Raw genomic sequence first — 26,422 nt, 5'->3', positions numbered from 1 at the left:
ACCATTGCTGGAGCCCCTCCCTGCCCTTCCTCTTCCCCTCATGTCCCTGCCCCTCAGTGGTCCCACAGAAGCCTGAGCAACTGTCTCAAATCATAGTTCTAATAATGTCACTCCATCACTTAAAACCTCATCATGGGTTACCACTGTGCTTAGGGCCGAGACTTGATCCTTCACGTGAACTGGAAGGCCTGTCCGGGCTGCCCTCACCCACCTCTTTCTCAGTTCATTCCGACAGCCTCCCCCAAGCCCTGCTTTAGGCTCTGTATTAAGCCCGCTGGGACATGCTTTTAGTTTCTCCACCAGCTCCCTCCCGTCACAGGACGTGCACATGCCTGGAATCCTTCCCCCTGCCCCACCTCCTGGCCTGGGGCTGACTCCTCTGCTACAGCCTCTCCCTGGAGCCTGCCCCTGAACTTGAGCGTCCTTGTCTCAGTGAACATTTACACATTCCCTGGGACAGTCAGCTGATGAATGCCTCTTGCCCTCACTAGACAGAGATCCAGGACAGTGAACGGGTTTGGTCATCATTAGAGGCCCGGTCCTACCTCAGACGGTTTCTGAAACAGAAGAGATGTCAATATCAGAAATGAATGAGTGGGTGAATAAGTGAGTGAATGAAGGAGTGGGACTGGTAGGGACAAACAGAGCCCATTCTGGAAAATCCAAAGTGGTGAGTGGCTGCTCGGAAAGGTACTCAAGTCTAGAAGCCAGGCAGTGACTGGGCATGAGATAGAATTTCAGTCCCAGGAATGAAGCAAGAGCTCAGATTGAGAGACTGAGGTCAGAGAAGGTCCCTTTCCAGGCTGACTGAGGGCTGCACCCCAGGGCTCCTGACCTCAGGCCCCTCACCTTGCATCCATGGAGGGCAGGAGTGTCCAGTGCCAAGCAGGGGGATTCATAGGAGCCAGGAGTTCACTGGCCCTACCTGTGGGTAGCAGGGAGTTGCAGGGGATAGGAGACTGGCAGGGCATGCAGATACAGTCTTGGGGCCCTAAAGCAGAGACAATGTGGGTGGAGAGAACAGGCTGGCCCACACACTGAGGCGGCGGGTCATGCAGTGATTTGATAAACCCAAGGCTGGGTGATTCTAGAAAGAGGGCAGTGCCCGGCGTCCTCTGGCAGCTGTTCTGTGTTTAATGGAGAGGTGCAGGCTTCAGAGCAGGGAGGAGGCCTTGCAATGGAGCGGCACTGTGGCCTTCTCAGAAGTGGGGACCAGCCCCCCTGATGGGACAGTGCAGACCCACATTAGGCTTAAACGGGTCACATGGACTCAATTAAATGCTGAGTGAGAAGATTCTTCTGAGTCATCCGTTTACCTGCATTCCCTTCCCAATTCCATTTGCTTTCCACCTTTTTCTCTGATCTCCTTTTCCTCCTCCAGCCCCTCCCCTTCTCCCCCTATGTCTTGCAGGCCTGGATAAAGACTGCACTCCCATGCCTAGTGTGTGGACGGAGGTTGTGTGCTCAGTCAGTTGCAGGAACGAAGCCATTGTGATGGCTTTATTGGAGTGACAAGTCCCTGTCACTCTCTTCACCACAGCCCCGTGAACCAGCTGGGAGGGAGGTTGTGGGCAGACGCACTCATCTCTGCTGTTCAGACGGCTCATCTGACCTGGCGGCATTTTCTCCCTGCTCAGCATGAGTGGGGCTATCCCCACTGCTGGCTTTCCCTCAAAGCCACGGATTTCTCCTGGCTCTTAGCTTTATGAAAAATGTGGGACTTCCTAGAACTTGAAGTCTGAGTTGAAATATTAACATTCTTCCATTTGGCTGTTTGGTTCCCAAAGCTGCATGGGAGCTTGAGGAGTCATTGGTCTCATCCTTTGTGACCTTTACGCTCTCCATCAGCCCGTACCTATGGTCTCCCTAAAGGGTTCTTGGTCCCCGTCCTAGTCACACCTCTCTCCTCTGAGTGTGAACCACTTTGTCGCTACCCCGATAAAGGCAAGCAGAACTGAGCCCAGTGCTCTAGGTGTGGTCTGAGATGGACGACAGAGAGGGATTGTCCCTTCCTTCATTCTAGATGTGATACATTTTAAAAATAGTTCCTGGCCAGGTGCAGTGGCTCGCGCCTATAATCGCAGCACTTTGGGAGGCCAAAGCGGGTGGATCACTTGAGGTCAGGAGTTTGAAACCAGCCTGGCCAACATGGCGAAACCCCGTCTCTACCAAAAATACAAAAATTAGCTGGGTGTGGTGGCGGGCACCTGTAATCTCAGCTATTTGGGAGGCTGGGGCAGGAGAATCGCTTGAACCTGAGAGGTGGAGATTGCAGTGAGCCCAGATCATGCTGCTGCATTCCAGCCTGGGTGAAAGAATGAGACTTTGTGTCAAAAAAATATATATTAATTAATTAATTTTTTAAAAAGGAGCAGGGGGCGGGGAAGGGAGGGGGGCAGCGGTTCCTAGTTCCCTTTGTTAAAATTCCCTTTGTTAATTGCCTTGCTCAGTTAATACATTCTGGTCTCCTAGCCAAGGGGAAAATATCCAAGCCATTAAAATTTTTTTCTCACAATTATCAATCATTTACTTAAAACTTACCCTGCTTTGTTTAGAATGTGGTTCTCTAAACATGTGTCAGAATTACCTGGAGAGCTTGTTAAAACACAGGGTGCTGGACCCCACCCCGGAGTGTCTGATTCAGTAGTTCTGGGTAGGGCTGGACAGTTTGCATTTTTAACAAGTTCTCAGATGGTGCTGGTGTTACTGGTGCAGGGGCCACTGTTTGAGAACCATTGCTTCAGGGACATGCTTTCTGGCACGAACTCACATGGATGGGCCACACCAGTTCTTGTAGCGGGGGTGGGGAGGAGGTGTCAAGTCAACAACTATTGCCTCCAAGCCTCTTATCGCAGATTATTTATTCCAGGGGCTCTGACCCGTCCGTTCTCTCCATGCCAAATGTCTTCGGCTCCTTATGGATTTGTTCCTTGGCCAGGTCCTGGATCCGCTGTGCCAGAAGCAGAGAGAGTTTTTCCCCTTTGGGTAGCCCCAGAGGCCCTGGCCTTTAGGGAGCCCAGTCCTTCCTCAGCTCCTTTCCAGCAGCCCTGGGTGCCTGCTCACAGCGCTCCTCACTCCCTGTCAGTCTGTGTCTCCTGCCCTCCTGGGGCTCCCTTCCAGGTGAGGGGCAGCCTTCTAACCTCCCCTGCTCATCATTACCCATCTCTCCCCATCCCTCCCAGGATGCCCAGAGCTTTCAGCAAATCAGACTCCTGGTGGCTGCCTCACTTGTCCCATTATGCAGATTAGGCCCCCAGGGGCACCCCCTGCCGTACTCTGTGTGTGTGTGTGTATGTGAGTGTGTTGTGTGTGTGAGTGTATTTTATTGGGAATTGAGAGTTATTCCTTTCCCAGAAGAACATACTTCTATTTTTATAAAGGAGATTAATAGAAAAAAGGAAATCATTTTGCAGAAATGTAGTTAATGGCAAGACATTGGCTCTGGTAGTTTTTGTTTTTTTCTTTGTTGTTGTTGTTTTTTGAGACAGAGTCTTGCTCTGTTGCCCAGGCTGGAGTGCATTGGTGCGATCTTGGCTCACTGCTACCTCTGCCTCCCGGGTTCAAGTGATTCTCCTGCCTCAGCCTCCTAAGTATCTGGGATTACAGGCACGTGCCACTACTGCCTGGATAATTTTTATATTTTTAGTAGAGATGGAGTTTCACCATGTTAGCCAGGCTGGTTTTGAACTGACCTCAGGTGATTCACCCACCTTGGCCTCCCAAAGTGCTGGGATTACAGGCGTGAGCCACCGCACCTGGTCTGGCTCTGTTTTAAACAAGAGACAACTGCAGTTCCAGAAGGAAACCTAGGTATTTATAAATTTTCTTAGTAAATCTTCCATCAGTGCACTAAAGGGTCTTTCTACCCGCTTAAGGAGCATGTAAATTGTTTTCCCTTGTGAGGAAGATCTATTACATTATTTCTTTTCCATGCTTTTGTTACTTTAAAATGCCATTTATAATATTACTGATTGCCTCCATTTGCTTTCCCCAGAAAGTCCATTAGGATAAATACTTGAGGTGAGCACAGACTCCTTGGTGCTGAGATTATGGGCAGTGAGTGGCTGACCTCACTGACCATCTGTTCTGGCCTGTTCTGGTTCATCGGGCCTCCAAAACTGTCCACATCTGGCAGAATCCAGAAGAGCCAGCCAGGACTGGGAATCACACTTCAGTTTCCTCATCTATGAAATAAGGGGAGGGATGAGATGACCTCTAGGGTGTGTTTTGTCTATTCGTTTTGAGTTCTGACCACCTATAAAATATTTTATTCTGCTGTGTTTATATATAGCTTTCATGCACACATTAATACACACATGTGGATACCCAAGCTACTGCTGCCTTGATGCCTTGCCATTTGCCTGGGAATGATCACTCCAACTTCTAAGTGGTGTGTAGAACTTTAGAGTTTACAAAGCCATTCCACGTCTTCAGTGTTTTTGCTGAGCCTTGAGTCAACCCCATGAGCTACTTGCTGTATTGCCCCCATCTTATAGGTGTAAAAACTGAGACTTGAGAGTCTGGGTGGTTTCTTGGAATGTGGATGCCATGCAAGTGGAGAGCCAAGGCTTGACTGTGCTTTTCCAGGAGCTCACGCATTGAGCTCCTCCCAGGAGGGCCACATGTGCGTGTTTTCCCTGTTTAATAATGACTGTTGTTGCACAACACCCTCATGCTGCTCAAAACTCATCGTGGGACCCACCTGTATCCAAAAGGATTTGAGACAGCAGAAATAAACTCTAATGGAAAAGTTAACTTTTCCCCCTGTTGACTGGTTACCAATCTTCCATCAAATTGAGGTAAAAACGAAGGATGGCCAAGGATCACCCTGACTGTGACAGCGTCTTTCTTTTCTACAAAACATTGATCACAAGGCATTTCAAGCATTCAGAATAAAATAAACACCCATGGACTTGCTAGCCAGAATGATTACATGTTCACATTTGCTCCATTTGCTTCATATTTCTCTCAAAGAAGTAAAAGATGGCAGCTCCCATCACAGTCTCTTTTGTCTCCCTTCCTTGGTGGTGACCATCCTGTGACATTTAGGGCTAGATTATTCAAAATGCTCTGATGTATACATTATAACGATCCACCAAGTGTTGAAATAAGAAGTTCTTTTTTATTGTGGTACAATATACATAACAGAAAATTTATCATTTTAACCATTTATAAGGGTACAGTTCAGTAGCAGTAAGTATATTCCCATGTTTGTGCAGCTATCATTACTGCATCTGCAGAACTTTTGTTTTCATTCCACACTGAAACTCTGCCCATTAAAAAATCACTCCCCATCCCCTTCTCCCCTCAGCTGCTGGTAACCACCACTCTACTCTCTGTCTCTATAAATGTGACTAACCTGAGTATCTCATATGAATAGAGTCATACAATATTTGTCCTTTTGTGTCTGCCTTATTTCACATAGCATGATGTCTTCAAGGCTCATCCATATTGTAGCATGTGTCAGAATTTTATTCCTTTTGAAGGCTGAATAATATTTCACTGTCTGTATACACCACAATTCAGTTATCCATTCATCGAGCAGTGAACGTTTGGGCTGCTTCTACCTTTTAGCTGCGGTGAGCAAATGCTCTTATGAACATGGGTGTAAAATGTCTGTCAAGTCCCTGCTTTCAATTCTTTTGGGTATGTGCCCAGAAGTGGAATTGCTGGATCATGTGGTAATTCTACATTTATTTTTTTGAGGGGCTGCCATACTGTTTTCCACAGCAGCGGCAGCATTTTACGTTTCCACCACCAATACACAAGGGTTCCAGTTTCTCTGTATCTTCACCAACACTTGTGGTTTTGCTTTTTGGTAATAGCCATGCTAATGGGTGTGAACAAGAAGTGCTTTAAGCATCTTCTAAAGAGGAAGAAACTGAGGCCCAGAGAAGGGGAGAATCACACGAGAGGTTGAAGTCACAAGCAAGTCAGTGATAGAGCAGGACCTGGAAGCCGGATCCCCTAACCCCAACCTAGTTCTTGCTACTAAAACACAAAGTCCAGTGTCCATCACTATATGTCAGAGGGTGCACAGCCATGGCCACAGGCCAGATACAGACTTTAAGTTTATTTGGTTTGATCCTTACTTTCTTTTTTTTTTTAATTCAAAATAGTATCAACATTTAAAAATTAGGGGATTTTATATTTTAAAAGTCTAAATTTCTAATTTCTCCCCCCAAAAATCAGAAGGTCTGGTAACCCTTGACCCACGTTCTAACTCAGCAACCAACTGTTGCTGTCTTTTGTTTTGTTTTGTTCTGTCGAAACAAGGTCTTGTTCTGTCACCCAGGCTGGAGTACAGTGGTGTGATCATGGGTCACTGCAGTCTTGAACTCCTGGGCTCAAGCGAGCCCCCTGTCTTGGCCTCCCAAAGTGCTGGGATTACAGGTGTGAGCCCACGCCCAGCCCTATCATTCTGTAATATCCTTCCACACAGGCTAGTTCACACACTGCCTGGTCCTGGTAACACTGGAGTTTGCAGCCCTTTGCTTTTCACATCCATAGATATTCCTCATTCTGTGTGTGAGTAGACACATAGTTACGTTTAACATCATAGGCAGGTTCCATACTTCTTTCCTCTTTCCTCTACTCTGTATTGTCTTTGAATATCTTAGCTATTTCCTCACCATAAAAGTGAAATAATGTTGCAAATAAATAATGCAAAATATTAACAAAGACGTAACTGAATAGCCTGATTTGGAGACAGTGTGATGTGGTAGAGAAACACCAGCAAAGGTGCTAATCTTGACTCTTGCAGGAACTCCCTGGGCAATCTTAGAAAGTCTCTTCCCTGTCTGGCCTCCTTGTATCCATGTGTCAGTTGCAGGGTGGGACTGGGGGATCCTCAAGTTTTCATGGGGTGCTCTAGTTAATAATGTAAAAGAAAACCACTCACTTTGCATTGTCGGTAGAGAAAATAGCTTTGCCCATTTGACTTCCCCAGGGTGACCCCTCTGAACTGGCCCTTCCTGTGGTCCCCAGCACACCCACCCTCTGCTTTCTCTTTGCTGACAGGTGCGGAATGACCTGACTGGAGTTCTGTATGGCGAGGACATTGAGATTTCAGACACCGAGAGCTTCTCCAATGATCCCTGTACCAGTGTCAAAAAGCTGAAGGTAGGTGTGGCTAGCCACAGGGTGAATGGCAGACTCATCTTAATGCCCTGGGTGCCCAAATTACCTAACTATGAAAGAGCCTCAAGTTTGGTCTGGGTCTCAAGTTCATTTCCACCTTGGCATCCCAGACAGGAGAAGCTCCCAGGAATTGGCTTCCCTTGGCTTTCCCTTCCTTGCTGTCCAACACTGGCCAGAGGTGCTGGCTGCAGGTGCACAGTCACTGAGCACTTTCCTGATGGTTTTATATCTCTCAACGCAGCCTCAGGGGCAAGCAGGGCACACATGATTGTCATGTCTGTTTTGAAGAGTCACAGAGAGAGGAACTGTCTTGCAGAAAGCCCACAGCAAAGAAGTCTTCTTGTTGCAACTGAAAGCCCAGGCCCCTGACCACTGTCCGGTGATACTCACTTTAGGAACAGAAAGGGTCAACTAGAAGTTTCCCCAGTTGTAAGTCAGTCTCTAATTTTCATTTGTCCATTCATTCTGCAAACTCTCTCAAACAGCTTTTATGCACCAGACCCTCTCTTGGGCTTATAGACATCATTGGCCTCGACCTTGTCCTCAGGTTGCTCCCAGTGTGGTGAAGAAGACAGAGACCTCTCAGGGGAAACAGGAACAAAGGGGCCTGGGAACAAAGGGAGGAAGTGACTCATCCCACCTGGGGAGAGTGCTCAGACAAGACTCCAAAAAGAGACACCATTTAGTGGTGGAGGAAGAGAGGGATCCCTTCCTACAGGAGCCTGGCATGGTAGGAGGGAAGATCAGATGGTAGAGTAGGCATGCTCATCATGGCTTAGGATCAGCAGGAATTCCACAGAGGCAGAAGTACCTGGAGTGGGGTAGAAGGGAGGCTGAAACAGAAGTCAGTTCCCAGGAGCCTTGAATGCCAAGCTTAGAAGTTTGATATTTTATCCGGGGGTCTTCTTGGAGGTTTGTAAGCAGATGCCAGTGTCATCAGAGCTATCAAATTCCTCTTTCCCTCTCCTCCATTCCTTCAGGCCCTCACTTAAAGTCATTAGCATGGAGACCCCAGATGCCAGCTGCAGATATGTCCCTTCTGTCTTGTGTGGGTCCCAGGTTACACCAGTCAGAGCAGGTAGCAGCTTAGAGCAGTTGCCTTCTAAATCCTCTAGTTCACAGATAGGGAGCCCAAAGCCCAGAGAAGGGGAGCAAGGGAAGCAACATATCAGTTGTCTACCACCTCCTCCAGAGCAGATACAGAGCCTGCGGGTCACATTTCAGCCTTGGGAGCCTCTGCAGATGAGGACACAGTAGTCAGGGAAGGGCCTGCTTGACAGCCCAGGTGGCTGGAGCCAGGTCTCCCCCCTGCAGTGTCACAGGCTGTGTGGGGCCTGGAGGATTCAGGGATGGGGTGGCTGCTCTGCAGGAAGCATCTGGGGTAGGGTTGGGAGACGAGGGGAGGGCCTGCAGCTGCGCTGACATTCTCCTGCCACACGCAGAGGCATCTCCCTATGGTGGGCACTTGAAATAGCTCCCTGAGCTCCAGAGGCCCAGCATCTATGGACTTTAATGTTTAAAGAACCTCTGTGTGCAGAGCAGAGGTACTAGTTGAAAGTCAGCAAGAAACTGGAGATGGAACTGGGCTCTCTGCCCATCAACCAACCAACTCCAACAGAAGTAGCACCGACATTAACCATAATGAAAATAACAGCCGAAATAGCCACCTTTCCAGCACATTGACCACAAGCCAGGCCCTGTGCAGAGCCCTTCACCTTTATTTGCTCAATTCGTCCTCCCCAAAGCCCTCAGGTGGAGGGAATTTTTGTATCCCTGTTTCACAGATGTGGACTCGAGACTCAAAGAGGTTAGCAACTACCCCAAGACACCCAGCTGAAAAATGGTGGGTTGGGATTCAAACCCAGGTCTGGGCAATGTCATGGCCCAGCTTTCTCCACTGCTCTGCATGTACTTCTGAGAAAGGATTCCAGTATCACATAAGCCAGGAGAGCAGCACTAATGACAGAGTCCTCATCTGTTGGCAAAGGCTCCCCTCACCCAGACACCTGCACAGCTCCTTCTTGTACCTCTTGCAGTCTTTGTCCAGTCATCCCCTTCTCCCAGAGGCTTTCCCTGAACACTTTATTTAAAAATTGAAATCCCTGTTCCTCCAACTCCCACTTGTCCCTTTCTGCTAATTTTCTCCTCCATTTCACTGATTGATATCTATTTTCATTTCCTGGGACTGCTGCAACAAAGTACCACAAACTAGGTGGTTTATAACAACAGAATGTGCTCTCTCGAAGGCTTAGGACTCTTCCTTGCCTTTCTCTTGGCTGCTGGTGTCACTGGTAATCCTTGGCAGTTTGTGGCTCACCACTGCATCACACCAATCTCTGCTACACATGGCATGTCCTCTCTTCTCTTTATATTGTCTTTTTAGGACACTGGTCATGTTAGATAAGAGCCTCCCCTATTCTAGTATGACCTTGACCTAACTAGTTACATCTGCAATGACCCTGCTCTCAAATCAGGTCACATTCTGAGGTACTAGGGGTTATGACTTCAATGTATTTTTTGGGGAGACACAATTCAACCTCTAACAATATCTGGCCTTCTATTCATTTTACCTGGTATTTTATCATCTGTCTCCTCCCATTAGAATGTAAGCTCCAGGAGGCAGAAATTTCTGTCTGTCTTGGTCACTCTTCTGTTTCCCGTCACCTAAAACCCAACCTACTTTGCTCAACAATTTGTTGAGTGTGTGTGAATGAAATACCAAGTCTGGACAAAGCGCAATAGAGGCTACAAGGACATAATACTCAGGAACAATGGGAAGGTAGTTACTTTTGGAAAACTCAGAGGAAAAGCAAGTTTCTGATTTATTGTGGGATAAGATGGAGAAGGAGGTACAGAGGAGAGGCAAGAAAACCAGATATCAAGTAGTAGAACTGGAGTCTGCATTGGAGGTAGTAGAGAGCAGAATTAAAGCCAAGAAAAATAAAAATCAATAAGGTGGAGGGCAAACTTGAGATGCTTTCCCAGAATTCAGAAGAAATCGCCAAATAGATCAATCCAGTGAGATAAAGGATAACAGTTGTGGATACTGCAGAAGGGAGTTTTCCTAAGGGAAAACCAGGACAAAAGAAACAGAACCAAAATCCAAAACAGTAGAAGCAGTAGCAATGAGCACGCCTAACACCCAGATTTTGGTTCCTAACACCATTCTCCAGTAAAAGGAACCAGGCCTCCTTAGACAAATGGCTGGTTCTATGGGGCAGGAAATAGACAAGATGATTCTGGAGTATTTTGTAATACCAGAAGGTAAGGAATAACACACATACTGGTGGGGCTGTATCATGGAAGTACAGTTGCCAGTTGAATGAGCTCCCAATGGCCAAAGCTGGAACAATTTGAACACAAAAAATTAAAGTAGTATTAGAATATAACCCAAAGTATTAAATAAATCTCCACAGGTTTACTATTATGTAAATGATTGACTAATAAATGGGAGAACATAGGCAAATCTACTACACAGAAGAATTCAAAATAACTTACATAGATACTTCACACTCCAAAGAGGTAGGTCATAACTACACACTTCTTAAGTTACTTCCTTCCAAAGGGTACAGTAGGAAAAGAGGGGGGATAAAAAAGAATAACTTGACAGTTGAGAAACCTGACAAACGTTCCCTTAGCCAGGCAATCGAGGTCAACATCAGCAGTGATAAGTCACATTGAAAGCTCCCTTGACATGATGTGATGGAAATAACTTTACCTCTGTGGTCTTCTTCCCCAAATCCCATAACCCCAGTCTAACCATGAGAAAAACATCAGACAAATTACAGTTGAAGGCCATCCCACAAAATACCTGACCAATACTCCCCCAAACTGTCTAGTTCATCAAAAATAAAGAAAGCCTGAGCCAAAAGGAGCTGAAGGAGGCATGACAATTAAATATAATGTGATATATTCTAGATGGGATCCAGGAATAGAAAAAGGATGTTTGAGAAAAAGACTAAGGAAATCTGATTAAAGAATGGGTGTTAGCTAATAATAACATCAATATTTATTCATTGTGACAAATGCACAAAATACTAGTATAAAACATTAATAATAGGGAAAACTGGATGAGGGGTTGTATGAGAACTCTATATATAGTCTCCACAATTTTTCTGTTTTCAAATAATAATTTTTTTTTTTTAACTAGGAAACAAACTTAAGTGGGCTCAAGACAGACCTAGTACTATAGATTGGGCCATACAAAATTTCCATTATTCTACAGTTTTTGAACTACAACAATTTCATATGGAAATGTACAGACTACATGAGCAAACTAGCCAGCTTCTGCATTCTAGCAGAACTGGTGAAAAGAGAGTCATACTTACACAGGTTTTGCCAAAATTTTGACATACTTAGTGGAGAAAATCTTACAAATATCTAGGCCAGGAAAAAAACAAACTTCCCATAGAGATGCAAAAACCAGGCCACTCTCCGACTCCTCTGAAGCATTAAATCCCAGAGACAGTGGAACAACTGGGAGACATTCTGCACTGTATGGGGCTCACAGGATGTTCCAGCCAGGTCCCCTTCTTGAAGCTAATCCTGAAGTCTGATGTCAACCAGCCAAGAGCAATGGCATAATTTACACATGAGGTCATCATAGAAACGGCTAAGCAGGGATCTTTGGAACCCATGGAAGGAAAGCGAAGTCTAAATAATTGTTGTAAAAGTATATGCAGATGCAAAAATTACATATAATTTTACACATAATGCAAAAATAGATATGGCAATAGGCATAATTGAGATATAAAAATCCCAATTACCTTCACAGGCCTAAGAAGAGATGAATTTTTTTAAAAAGGGTGCTTAACTCCTGGTGTTAACTAGGAGAGGGACTCAAAAGAGACCATTTTGCTCATGAGTTTCATAATTAGGTAGATGTAAGCTAAAGAATGCTCTGAATGACTCAGTGGTAAATATACCATAATGCAAACAGAACCTGAAGCTGCAGAAACACAAAAATAAAACAAAGGAAATCTCATCCATGTTTCAAAACAGAAAGCAAACATGTAAACCAGAAAGCACAAAACAGATCAGTGCAGACCACATATAATGATTCTGACCAGAAGTTCAAATAGGCCAAACTCATTATCAAAAGGAAAAGACTTTCAGATTGTGTTTCAAAAAATGAACGCTAGCTATTTACATCAGATAAACAAAATGACACTGAAAGGTTGAAGGTAAAATGTTGAGCAAAGGTCTACCAAGCAAATCAATCTACAGCAAGAATCCCAGTATTCATATCAGACCAAAGCGTGTTCAAGGTACAGGTGTCAAACAGGATTAAGGAGAGTCCTTTTCTATAGATAAGGCTTCAATCCACCTTGAGAATAACACGCTCATGGACTATTATTGCTTTAAATTACATCTCACTGAAATAAAGAAAGAAAAGCCTGTTAAAAATAGAGACGGAAATTGACAGAAACACAATAGCATTGGGACGCATAACATCTCTCTCTCTCATTCTTGGACAGTTCACCCAGGCAAAAAAGAAGGCAAGAGCACAGAGGAATGGAATAATGAAATTAATAAGGCTGATTTAGCAGATGTGTATCAAAATTTGTATCAAGAAAGTCAGGAAATAAAACCATTTCTGTGTGATGAAGTCACGAGGCCCTTTAAGCTCATTCCAAGCCTGTTCTGAACAGGGGGTGGCTAAGGTTTAGCTGTTTCCAGGTGGGACTGGGAAGCCGCTCTGCATAGAGACCACGTCCTGGGCACTCATAGGGAGAGTTCCAGGTGTCAGATTTCCCTTTCTGGACATTTCAGTTGCTTCATGAACCTTCCCCAAAGTGGCCTTCTGCCCTGTATTCATATTTCCATTTTTTGGAGGAATTGGTGGTACATTATTTCAACCATGGGGCATCCACAGACCCTTATGTCTGGAATTGACATGGGAGGGGCAGTTGCCTCAGTTCAATCCGGGTGCTCTGGAGACCAAATATTTTTGTGGAAAGAGCAGGAACTTTTAAAGAAAATCTTTTATTGTAAAATCAAACAACAATTTGAAAGCCACAGAAATCAAATGAATGTCTAAATGAATCATAAGGCAAACAGCACACAGGTCAGAGAACTTTGTCAGATACCCCAAAAGTCCCTTCTATTCACAGCCCCCTGCCCCCACCATCAGGAACCCTATGCCCTACTTTTACAGAAATCACCAGCATTCTTTTTTCCTTTTTTTTGTCAGAACTCAGAAAGTATAGGGAATGCTGTTCTAGTTGTGACCCTTTTTTTATTGTAGTAAAATATATGCGACATAAAATTTACCATTTTAACCATTTTTAAGTGTTCGATTCAGTGGCATTAAGTACATTCACAGTGTTGTACAACCATCCCATTATCCACTTCCAGAACTTTTTCGTCATCCCAGACAGAAACTCAGAACAGGGGCTTTGTGTGTGTGTGTGTTGCTTTGTCACCCAGGCTGGAGTGCGGTGGCGCGATCTCGGTTCACTGCAACCTCCACTTCCCGGGTTCAAGTGATTCTCCTGCCTCAGCCTCCTGAGTAGCTGGGATTACAGGCGCCCTCCACCAGGCCTGGCTAATTTTTGTATTTTTAGTAGAGATGGTGTTTTACCATGTTGGCCAGGCTGGTCTCAAACTCCTGACCTTAGGTGATCTGTCCGCCTTGACCTCCCAAAGTGCTGGATTACAGGTGTTAGCCACCTGTGCCAAGCATAACAGGGGCTTTTGAATCAAGTGGACCCGGGGTTGGACTCTGTCCCCGCCTTGGTGTCTTCCTCTGTAGAGAGGGCACTGGGCCATCCCAATTGTGTGATGGTCGCCGTATGCAGACTGTTGGGCTCTCTCGGGGGCTGAAAAATCAGTAGTTGATATTATGTTCGAAACTTGAGAGATGCTGGAATAGAGAAAAGACTAAATAATAAAATACTAAATAATAAAATCAGGGAATTTCAGGGAAAGAAGCCTTGGAACTCTCTATCTTTTAATGAATATCTTAAAATAATAACAAAGGACTTTCTAAAATCCAAACTTTGACACAGTAAGCAAAGCTGAGAGATTGTGAGCAATTCATTTAGAGTCTCTGGGCCCACAGAGCTTCCCTATTGCAGGTGAATTTACCAGAGGAGACAGGAGCCTTGCTTGCCTGCATCAGCGCTGTGCCAGCAGCCACCTCTTTCCAGAGGGCTCTTCTCTCTCTCCATCTTATCACAGCCTCTTCTTCTGACCTCATCCAACGCTTCTGCTTTAACATCAAAGGAGGACACTTTTAAGCACTCCCTTTGTGCCCACAGATTCATGAATTCACTTCATCCCCACAATAACTCTACAATAGCAGTCAGCAAATTACAGCTCATGGGCCAAATCCGGCCTACTCTCTGTGTTTGTAAATAAAGTTTTATAGGAACACATTCGTTTACCACAACGTCTTTGGCTGCTTTTGTGCTACAGCGGCAGAACTGAGTAATTGCAACAGAGACTCTACGGCCTATAAGACCAAAAATATTTACTATCCGGACCTTTATAGAAAGTGTTTGCCACCACCTGCTCTGAAGATAGGTACTATTATTATCCCCATTTTATAGGTAGAGAAACTGAAGCTCAGGAAAGTTTAATAACTTGCCTGAGGCCAGTTATTATTAAGTGACTGAGCTGAGATTCTAGCTCAGCAGTCTAGCTACAGACTGGCTCTTAACCTCCACGGCATGCCTCCCAGCTTCGTGTCCACCCACACTCCTCAGTCAGCAGAAAGATTCCTGCATAGCCTCTCAACATTCCAAGGTTACTCATACCCAACATTTTTAAATGACCTGTCTCCCCCCATTTCTTCTTGGTAACAAAACAGGAGTGAACGGGCTTTGCAACTTACTTGCCTTAAGTGGAGGAATGGTTAAAAAAAAAGTGCTAGGGAATGACAGAAAGACACAGATAAGCAGAAGCTCTCATCTTTATTTTTTATATTGATGCAATATTTGGGCCCCAGTGCAACATCATGAAGACCCTCTAAATTGAGCCAGGCTTTCTACTCTTAAAAAAGGAAAAGAAAATATGTCTCTGCCATTTAGAGCCATGTTTGGCTTTCTTTTTTGAGTGACTCACAAAAATAGCCCAATTCTCCAACAATATTAGTGGGGATCCTTATGCCTCATATTAAGGGGACAGCTTTGACCAGAAAAGCTACTCGACTAGTCAGCAACAACTGAGTGTCAGCAGAGAGAGGAGGGAGACAGGATAAGCCTAAGGTAAGGCCTTTCCAGAGAGGGAGGTGTCTTCATTTCCCATTGCTGCTGTGACAAATCTGAACAGCTTCAAGCAACACAAATTTATCTTACTGTCTGGAAGCCAGATGTCCTACATGGATCTTGACAGGCCAACATCAAGGTGTCAGTGCGGCCAAGTTCCTTCTGGAGGCTCTAGTTCTAGTATCTAGAGGCCACCTGCATCCCTCAGCTGGCAGTCCCCTTCCTCTGTCTTCAAAGTGAGCCATAGTCAGTGGAGCCTTCCCCACACTGTATCACTGTCTCTGCCTCGGCCATGTTTAAGGACCTTGTGAATACGTGAATACATTTAAGGACCCTGTGAATACATTATCACCTGGCTCATCCAAGAAAATCTCCTTATTTTAAGATCAGCCGATAAACAACCTTAATTTCATCTGCAATGTGAATTTTCCCTTTACCACGTGACATAACATACTCACAGGTTCTGGGGATTAGGATGTGGCCTTTTCTGGGGGGCTGGGGGAGTGGGGACAGGGTCTCACTCTGTCACCCAGGCTGGAGTGTAGTGGTGTAATCACAGCTCACTGCAGCCTCAACTTCCTGGGCTCAAGCAATCCTCCCACCTCAGCCTCTCAAGTAACTGGGACTACAGGCATGCACCACCATACTCAGCTTATATATATATATAATATATATATATATTATATATATTATATATATATTATATATATCTATATATATTATATATAATATATTATATATTATATTTTATATTATATAATATATTATATATTATATTTTATATTATATAATATATTATATATTATATTTTATATTATATCATATATTTTATATATAATATATAATATATAATATATCTTTTATGTATAATTATATATATTATATATAATATATCTTTTATGTATAATTATATATATATTATATATAATATATATTTTATATATATTATATATAATATATATTTTATATATATATTATATATATATATGTATATATTTGTAGAGACAGGGTTTCTCCACGTTTCCCAGACTGGTCTTGAACTCCTGAGCTCAAGTGATTCTCCTGCCTTGGCCTCCTAATGTGCCGGGATTACAGGCATGAGCCACTGTGCCCAGCCAGGATGTGGCTATTATTCTGCCTGTCATAAGACAACTACAAAGGTAGGTTTTGAGAGGACTGCCCTCCCCTTGCTCCATGGGAAAGTCCCAGTGGGAACTGTGCTCTCCCTCTTGACTCTGGCCAAAAAAAAGTCCTTAGGCAATTGACCCCCTTTTTCCCAACCAGATAGGAGAGACCTGATGAGAACTGCCACCCCCATAGGCCAGGAGTCCATCCTGACTGCCTGAAACTGAAGTTCATACAGACACCCCAAGGGGATACAAAGCTGCAGAATAAACATGATGCATCCTTCTCACAGGCCAGGTTTGCTCAGAGACATGGAGACGAAAAGGTATTATTTTTAACTTACGACATAGATATATTATTAGAGTGTTAAATATACATGAATTTTCAAGATACAAGAATAAACTTTAAAGAAATGCCATGCTTTCCACTGGGCTGCTGTGGGCTATTCCCTCTTCGCTCCCTTCCTTGAGAGTGAAGCGTATGCTTCCTGCTTCTCTGCCTTTACGGACATTTCCAGTGGGGGGTGGGGTCTAAGTAAGACAAATTTTAGCTAAATAAAAGGGACTACTCATTCTGGGTGTGGTATCAGTTTGTCAGAGCCAGGAGGGACTTTGGAGAACATTGTAGGCTAAACTTCTAGGGCCCACTCCAGGTCTACAGCCAGACAGTTGGGGCACAGGACTGGCCTGGGCTTCCAAAGCCTTAGGCAGTGCCTGCTGGCCCAGGTCATGGCCAGCCTCTAACAGCTCAGCTGCCTTAGGGGTTTATAGCCTCTCATCTCTTTATATAGCATTGTGACATTTGAATTTTCAGCAGCCCAGCACAGTAGGTGGTCTGCGAGGCTAAGCTCTGAGAAACCAGGATGCCATTGAGTGGGCCTAGACAGATGCGTGGGTGGCAGGAGATTCCAGACAACCCAGAGGTCAGGGTCAGGCTCAGGGTTGAGCTTGACCTTCCTTGCAAGATTCCATGCTCTAGAGGCAAGGAAGGCTGGCTGGAGGGCATGGTCCCTAATCTTCCTCACCTCTGCTGTCCTGCACTTTTAAATGCACACCAGCGATTTTAGTGGCTCAGGATTGCATTTGCCATTTATATCCTTTCACTTCAACATCTGCATGACTTTTCTCGATTAGCTGTTGCTGCAGATTGAGTGCTGAGCTCCAGCAGCTCAGACCCAGTGGGGTTTGCCTCCTCAACTGGGAGGCAGTAGATAGGAGCGAGGGGTCAAGCACTCAGGCTCTGGGACCACACCCACCTGGGGCAAGGCCAGTGCCGCCACCTCCTATTTGTGTGACCTGGCATCTTAGGTTGAAGTCCCTACAAACAGAGCCTGAGATGCTTGGGAAAGTGATTTATTGTGGAAGTACTCTTAGGAGAAGGGGAGGGAAGCAGGATGAGGCAGGAGGAGCTCTGTCTTGGATGGATACCAGTTTAGCCTGGCCCCACAGGGGTCTCCGGAGCACAGACAGCACCACAGAGCTGATCCTAACTTTCAGCAAGGGGGCTGGAGTTTTCCACCAGTGTGAGTCAGTTGTTGGTTGCTCTCTGTGGGGTGTGGGGCATGGCATGGCTCCCATGGCCAGGAAGCTCCCCTTAGCTAAGGGCAGTTCTCCAGAGAAGGGAGTGAGCTGTCAGCAGCCCACCCTCACTGCAGCCAGGGCGGGTGTACCAGCCCCAAGGAGGGGACTGCACCTGGGAAGGTTGCTTAATTCTTTGGACCTTGCTTTGCTCATGAATCTTTCCAAAGTGAGCATAATAATAGCGCCCACCTCCCAGGGTGGGCCTGACGGACTGTTTAGCACAACAGCTCAGAAAGGGCTTGAGAGTTGTTATTTTTATGGTGTTAGGGTTGCTTGCAAACTGGGGGTACATGCTAGTTCTTTGAATTGGGTTATCCTTGCTAAGTGTCATGTGCGTGCGTGAGTGTGTGTGCGTGCCTCTGTGTGTGTGTGTGTGTGTGTGTGTGTGTGTGTGTGTGTGTGTTTAGCTCTCTTTAAGCATCCCAGAGACAAAGTGGTTCTAGATGAGGGATGAGACGGGGTCAAGAAAAGGGAAAGGAAACCTACCCAGGGTTTGGCAACATTAGACTCCTCTCCAGGGGGAGTTTAGTGGGCCTCTCCCTCACTCATCCTGTCACTGTTGGGGGTTTGGGCTGAATACCCCTCCCCATTTTCCTACCCCATTCCCATCGCTGTTTCCTTCCACTTTTGCCCCTTTCCTGTGATAGTAGCCTCTTGAGGGTGTGAACATAGGTCTCCATGTATGGTCTCCAACCGTAGACCTGGCCATCTCATTTGCCCCAACTCAGGTCCTCTGCTTTCACTCCAGGAAAGTCCCTGCAGAGCCAAGTCCCTGGAAGGGCACAGGATTTTCCAGACCCTGCCCTCTGCCACGTTTCCAGTCCTTTGTAATATCACAGCTCTGATCTGTCAGTCATCCTCAGGGATGGTTATGGCTGCCCCTCTCTACTCCCTACTGCTGCCTAAACTGCCCCAAGCCCTTTCAGCATAAGAGAATGGGCCCATACCCAGGCAGGGGGCAGGGGGCTTGTATGAAAGCAGGGGCTACTGCTATTCCCAAATTTCTTCTTTCTACTCTCTGGACTTTCAGGAAAAGATACAAGCTATGCAACATTGAAAAGCATGATTCTGGAACTTTCATGAGAGCATGCACGTGTGTGGAAAAACTATTAAGATTCCCCAAATCCAAAACGTTTCCCCTAACCCCTGAATCTTCCAGTAAGTTGCTACTTCAAAGGAGAACCCAGTATATCTGCATTTCCTGCCCTCAGGACACCTCCTCGTGCTCTAGAATGCACATACCCTAGTTTGAGAAGCACCTCAAACTCTTTATACTGCTCTATGGTGCCCCCAAGATCCCAATCCAGCCTCACCCCCCGTTTGGCCTCCCCCCAACCCTGGATTCCGGGCTGCTCCTCCTTCCTTCCAGACTTGGCAGCGTCTTGCCCCCTCTTTCTCACCATCTAGAAGCAGAGTGTGTGTTCACAGCTTCCTGCAGCAGGCATGACCTGGCTGTGCATAGGATCTTTCTCCAGGGCCCTCTAATGGTCAAGGAGAACCAAAATGAGAGCTCTGGCTTTCATTTTGGTTCTTTGGAGCCCTGGGAGAGCTTGTACCTCTCTGGGAAGAGATTAGCTAGATGGGGGATCCCATGGGCCCCATCCAAATCTAACAGCCTGGGAGCACTGAACCAAGTGGTCCTTGCAACTTGGTTGTCATAGCAACAAAGACACCAAATGGTCCACAAGTGGCAGAGCTGGTTGTTTAACTGTCAGCAGGTGGTCAGGAGGTCAGCTATGAAGATGTGTGTCCCTCAGTCTACTCAAGAAGTGGACGTGGTGAGCCCAGGGTCTAGACCATGGGGCTGGCCAGATATTAGTGCAGTGAAGATTATGGCTACTAGTGACCAAATAAGCAGTGTAGGCCAGGCATTGTGCGTGATGCTGCACATTGGATTAATTCACTTCATCGTGCATTCAACACATATTTGTTGACATATGTGTAGTGCCGTGTTCTGGGAGCTGGGGACTTACAGATAAGTCAAGTTACCCTTACTTCAGTGGGGAAGACAGACAAGTAAGTGGACTTGAGCCACGTTGGAGGCAAGCACAGGGTGGTCCAGGCTTACAGCGGAAGAAGTGGCCACCAAGCCTGATGGGACAAAGAGATGGTTTCTCAGAACAGAGGAGCCTGGGCTAAGGTAGGAAGGGTTAGTAGCAGCTGTGTGGGCAAAGTAAGTGGGAGGAGAGGGAAGGGCACTCTGGAGGGATAGACTTGCGGAATGGGTGGGGGGCAAAGTGGGAATATGAATAAATAAATGAATGAGTGAATGAATGAATGAATGAATGCAGTCCTGTTTTAGGACTCACTGCCAAGGCAGGGTATGAGAAATGTGATAGAGAATTGAGCACAAGTCAGTTGGTAAAGACTGCATAGGATCTTTACCATCTCTATCTTTAGCACATCTTGAATGTGCTAAGGAGCTCAGTGTTTGATCTGCAAACCTCAGGAAGCCATGGACAGATTTCACACAATCAGACTTGAATCTAGGAATGAACCCTTCCTCTGCTCTGTGGTGATGGGTGGATGGGGCAGGATTCATGGCAAGGATGCAGGGAGGCTGTTGCTGTTCACTGAGTAAGAAATGATGGTAACCAAACTCAGGAAAGTGGGGCTGGAGGGTTGGGGCTGATTAAGGAGCTAGTTGTGAGCAGACAAAACCAACAGGTTCCGGTTATGGCTTGGATGAGGGTTGAAGAAGAGGAGTGAGTCTAAGATGACTCCCAAGTTCCTGACATTGTCAGAAATGGAAAACACAGGAGGAGGAAAGGGCGTCTTGGGAAAGCTGGTGGATTCAGCTTGGGACATGTTGCGCTGGAGGTGCCTGAGAGAATCCAAGTGGAAGAGTCTGGTGGGAAACTGGAGAAAACCTGAGGCTGGGGGGAGAGATTTGGAGTCCACAGCACGCAGAGAACAGTTGTGGCTGGGGTCATGAACTAGGTGGCCCAGGAAGAGTGATGGGAGCAAAGAGCTAAGGACAGAATACCAGCATTTAGGGATGGGCAGAAAGGTCAGGAGCTGATGATGAGGAGTATGAGCAGGAGTGGCCAGGCAGGCAGGAGGGGAGCCAGCAGAGAGCAGCATGGAAGCCACCGGGTGAGTTTCATTATGATGAATTGACAACCACTGGGCAAGGTAGATAGGATTATCCCTTTCTCAGAGATGAAGGAATTGAGGCTCCAGGAGATTAAGACCCAAAGTTTTCAGCTAATCAGAGGTGGAGCTGTGATTTGAACCCAGGTCTCTGACTTCAAAATCTAATAAGCTCTTTTTACCATACCATGTTTAGCAACACACGGTTTGGCACAAAGTAGATGATCAATAGATACTTACTGGATGAAAGGATGGATGGATGGATGGGTACTGTCAGCAGCAAAAAATGCTAAAAATTTTTAACAAACAAGCAGAAAGATCTTGGAGCATGCCTGGAAGCAAGTCCACAGAACGGAAGCAGCTTAGAACTTTTTATAGCATTGCAGACGTGGTGATGACAAAGGCTTGCCTTCCTTCCACTGCTCTGTTAACGATCTTTTAAAGTCCTTTCAGAGCCAGTGTTTTTTTTCCCCTCTTCTTTCCATTCTTGCTTGCAAACGAAAGATGATTTTAGAATCCAGGCCTTCTTTATTTTGCTAAAGTACATGATGAGTAAAATGGCCTCTCAGTCAGCACTTTCCAATTTTGAAAGATGCTAAAAACTGATCTTTAAAAGCATATTTTTCTACTTTATGCATCAAAGGGCCATGAGGCCTGCTGGAGGGGATGGATGAACAGCAGGAAGGTGGCACCACCTGCAAGGCTGGGCCTCACAGTGGAGGGCAGGAAGCGGCTGGGTTGGGGAGCAGGTGTTTGGGCCAGGGCCTGGCTGGTCTCCTGGTGGCTGCCTCACCCATTCTCTTTCAGCCTGTTCTTCTCCATGGGGCAGGACCCAGCTGGATCCCAATGCCCCAGAAAGCAACGAAGACCCCATTTACCTGACCCAGGAGAGCCTCTGGCTGATGCTCAGTAATTGTCTGTTGAATGAATGAATGAGTCACAGGGGTCGCTGTACACATTTGTATTAACCACACTGAGATAATGAATGTAATCCCATGTATAGAGCTTTCAAAAATAGATTTTCCTTAGAAATAAAGGTGGACACTCACTATGTGCTAGGCACTGTGTTAAGCACTTTACAAGGACTATTTCACTTAGTCTTCCCAGAAATCCGGTAAGGAAAGTACTACCATTATCCTCATTTTGCAGATGAGGAAACTGGGGATGAGATGGAAAAGGAGTGACCAGAGGCCACCCATGGTTTGTTGGTAGAGCTGAGATGCGAACAAAGCTCAAAGCGAGTCTGAAACCTCTTAATTGGGAAGCTCTGTGGGCTCCAGGAATTTCTTGAGGGATTAACAATCAAGAAGGTAGAAAGGGCTAGAACACTGTGGCAGGGCAGCAGAGTGTGGTTGGCTGGGGTCTTGTCTCTGCCACCAACTCCCCAGGGGCCTTAGAAGCTCCTTTCTCCTCATCTGGCCTCAGTTTTCCTATATGTAAAGTGAAGAAGAAGGTTAGATGATGCCTCCACGGACTGCAGGGTTTGCCTGCCCTGGTGGGAGGAGAACAGGGGAGGTCGCAAGGCCCCTGAGAGCAGTCAGCTTTAGCCTCCAGCCTGTACAGACTTGCCCTAGGGCTTGCCCATGAGACCGGGTGGACTGACTGCAGGAGCCACAAGAAAGCCAGCCCTAGAGACGGCTAGAGAATCCAGGCTGGGCTGGGGTTGGGGGTGAGGTTCTGCCCTGCCCACCTGCCCAGGCAGAGCTCTTGGCTAAGAGCCAGAGGTTCAGGAATGTTGTCTGCCACAGCCTTGAACCCTTTATGGGGTGCTGAACATCTACTCACCTTCATGATGTGTCCTTCCATCCACAGGGGAATGATGTGCGGATCATCCTTGGCCAGTTTGACCAGAATATGGCAGCAAAAGTGTTCTGTTGTGTAAGTAAAACAGTTGTATCATTCGTGTCTTTGGGGAGGTTCACAAAGCTTTTTCCCATACTCATTCTCTCCCTGCTCAGTCTGTGAGTGGGATCATAGGACTGGAGCCTGGGATCCTGGAAGCAGAAGAGTTATGTTCACTGTTCTTTCCTCTTTCCAGGGAGCTAAAACCCCAGGGCTCAGAACAATACCATCATCGAGGAACCAGGGACCTCAGTCTAACCCATCGTCTAAGCCTTGTTGGCTAATTCTAAGTCTGCTCAACTTAGCCAGAGAGATACCAGAAATCAGGGTTGAGGCTGAAGTGACTCAGACCCCCTCCCTGCCCTGTAGGTAGGGCTCAGAGTCTTAGGTTAGGGACAAATTATCAACTATTGATTTTCTACTCCTGAATCCTTTATAGCTGTCTAGTATGTGACAGGTGACAAAGGTGACCTTTTTATGCCTTATCTCATTTAATCTTTTCAATAACCATGTGAAGCAACTATGATTTTCCCATTTTACAGATGAGGAACTAGAGCTCCATAGAGTAAAGGGACTTGTCCAAGGGCCCTCAGCCAATTCATGGCAGAGCCAAGGCTCCATCCCCATTCACCTGATCCCCAATCTAGTCTCTAAAAAAAAGGTTTTCTCCATATGACTTCTAGCTTAAGTTAGATGTAGGGGACAGAACACAGGAACTAAGTCAGTTTCCATTTTGATGTCCCAGCTCCCAATCCTCCCCATCGTGTCAGGAGAAAAGTCAACAAAATGAAAGCCCAGGCAGGTGAGTCACTGTCTGGCCAATAAGCTTCACCTTTTAGACTGAGGTCATTCTAGGCGTAGTGTCTGGTGATGGGCTGCAGATCTCTGTCCTCTCTGATCTTTTATCTTTTTGTCAGTAATGTGGATGAGGTTATAAATAGGAATTCTAGAAATCATGAAATGCATTGGATGACAGAGTTTGAGTGCAAAGAACTTTAACAGGTTGGAATGTTTGATTAAATCCAAGCAGAGTAAATCGTCCTAACATATTATATTAGAACAAATGAAGCTGCCTAAGTCCAAGTGGTAGAGGGATAGCTGAGGAGTACTGTGTGTTGAGAAGAGAAGGGACTTTGGATGTTCCAGATGACCCCCAGTTTACTACAGGGTCTGGTAACTAAGGTCATCAGCGTGAGCACAGTGCCAGAGAGCCGAGGTGACCTCAAATTGCATGTCTACATCCAGGGCAGGGTAGTCCCTCTGCTCTTTGCTGGAGAGACCCCACCTAGGGAGACCTGCGCAGCTCCTGGTGGCCTGTTTTGGACAGGTGTAGGAATTGAAAAGAGACAAGGAGTGAGGACAGAGCCATGGCTGGAAGCCGTGGTCACGTGTGGTTATTTGAACCTGAAGGCTCAGGAGCAAAACGAGAACTGTCAGATCATCTTCTGATTTAGCCGGGAGGAGGGAGAGGCTGTGAGGCTGACATTTCAGGGGATCTTGGATGGAGGTTGGCGCTCAGGAGTCGATCAGCTTGGGCTTGAGTCCCTGTTCTGCTACTTATTATTGAAGTTGGGTGTGTTGTTTACACTCTCTGAGCCCCAGTTTTCTCATCTGTAAAATGGGGATTATAACACCTGTCTGATAAGATTGTTGAGCAAAAACCCTCTGCATAGTATCTGATGTACAGTGAACCCTCAGTAAATACCGGCCATCTTTTTTTGTTTGTTTCTATTAGGGTCTCAGGTGTCCAAAGATGGAATGGGCCACCATTTACTGGCAAGTTTTACGGGTAGATTCCACAAAATTGTGTTAAGCATTCTATTTATCAGTGGAGAGTAGCAAGAGGTCTTTCCACATTGAAATTGAAGGAGGACCATGAGAAAAATAGAAAATATAGAGTGAATAGATTTAAAAATTTTACTCCAAAACTCGTAAAACCTTGCTCCTTACTACCTAGGGTCCAGAAATAACCCACCTTAAAAAGGAAAATAATGGTCCAAATTTGAGAGTGTGCTTTCTTTCACAAAAGAAACTTGGTGTCCCCTCTCCAGTATCCCCAGGGCCTTGCAAGGAGCTGGCGCATGGTGGGTGATTGGTGTTGATCGAATGAGGAAAACAAGTAACGTCAGAAAAAATAAATTAATAAAAATGATCCATGAAGATGCCACACCAGGCCCTGGCCACCTCCAGTTTGCAAGAAACATAGATGGGCCTTATGTTCTGATTTAAGCCAAACCAAAGCCCAGGTGTGACTGTGATCTCACTCTGTCATGCACTGGGATGAGTTTCCAAGTGGCTTTCCCAGCCGTGGTTTCTGCTTCTGAACAGACGGCATGGCTGTCTTCCTCTCGACCCAAAGCCCCCTGGCTTGTCTGCCTTCCACATGGCACGGGGACACCATCCCACCTTCTCATCCCATTTTCCTCTTCACTCTTGTTAGTCTTGGCATTTTGAGATGAGGTTTCTCTTAGAGTCTTCACTTGCTGCCCCATTCCAAGGAGTTTCTCAGAGGCTTTGGGCTGGGTGTAGTGTCCATGTGTTGGGTCCCCAGATGGAATCTGCCCTCAAGGACTTATGGTCTTGTCTGGTTAGGAAGGAGTTCTTCTGGAAGGTCCAGAAGGTCCTAAGGAGAGACTGTTCAATGTTTTCACGCTGGATCAAGACTGATAAGTGAGAGAGGGACGAGACGCTCAGAGCAGAGGCCCCCGAGAGAGCCTTCCTGTCTCTATTGGAGTCAGAGCAGAGACCACATGGAAACAACCATGTCTCTGCCATCCAAATGCTGCCCTGGAAACTTTACAGCGTGTTGCTGTGTTCTTGAGATTGGAACTGCCACCCAATGGGATCGCAGACTCCAGCAAATGCAAGGCCTATTTATAGCCCTGTGGCAAATGTTCATTTTGGCATCAGCACAGTATGAGCATGGCATGTTGCTTTTGTCTTCTCCTCTGTCCTCAGTGGTCTGTTCTAAATTCTCAAGCACTCTAATGTGGGTTCTGGTTTTAGCTCTGCCAGCTGTGTGACCTCAATCAGGTCACTTTACATCTCTGGTCCCCAGCTGCCTCATCTCTGAAATGGAAGCAACGATCCCTACCCCGTCTGCTTCATGGGGTTGTTGAGAGGCTTAAATGAGGCCACCAAAGGGAAAGCTTCATCCCAACTGTTAACTGCCTTACTGATGCGAGGGTTTATTACTATTATTGTTGTAAACCTTAATATAAAAAGGAAATGTCTTTCTTGCATGGGGAGTGGAGGAGGCAAAAGGAAACTTAATTAAATGATGAAATTAGATTTTTTTTTAAAATCGTGTCGTGGCTACATGTCTACAGCTAGTAGGAACCAAAGGGGTTCATGGGGCTGAAGCGTGTGAACTCAGGATGGCCCACTCTCGTGCAATAGTACCCGTTTGTCAGTCATAGGTCCTAAGACCAC

The 26,422-nt window shown here is 46.0% G+C and overlaps 1 protein-coding gene across 2 annotated transcripts in view; it reads left to right on the top strand.

Moving 5' to 3' along the window:
- Positions 1–26,422, top strand: part of GABBR2 (gamma-aminobutyric acid type B receptor subunit 2) — a 413,665-nt gene that overhangs the window by 205,597 nt on the left and 181,646 nt on the right. For both annotated transcript variants that reach the window (XM_024252745.3, XM_054520353.2), the window contains 2 exons: positions 7,021–7,122; positions 22,961–23,026. In XM_024252745.3, coding sequence (XP_024108513.1) covers positions 7,021–7,122; positions 22,961–23,026 — 168 coding nt within the window. The remainder of the gene's footprint in view (positions 1–7,020; positions 7,123–22,960; positions 23,027–26,422) is intronic.

Source organism: Pongo abelii, chromosome 13 (genome assembly GCF_028885655.2).
Source record: "Pongo abelii isolate AG06213 chromosome 13, NHGRI_mPonAbe1-v2.0_pri, whole genome shotgun sequence".
NCBI classification, from domain to species: Eukaryota; Metazoa; Chordata; class Mammalia; order Primates; family Hominidae; genus Pongo; species Pongo abelii.
This window is presented reverse-complemented; position numbering and strand designations above follow the sequence as displayed.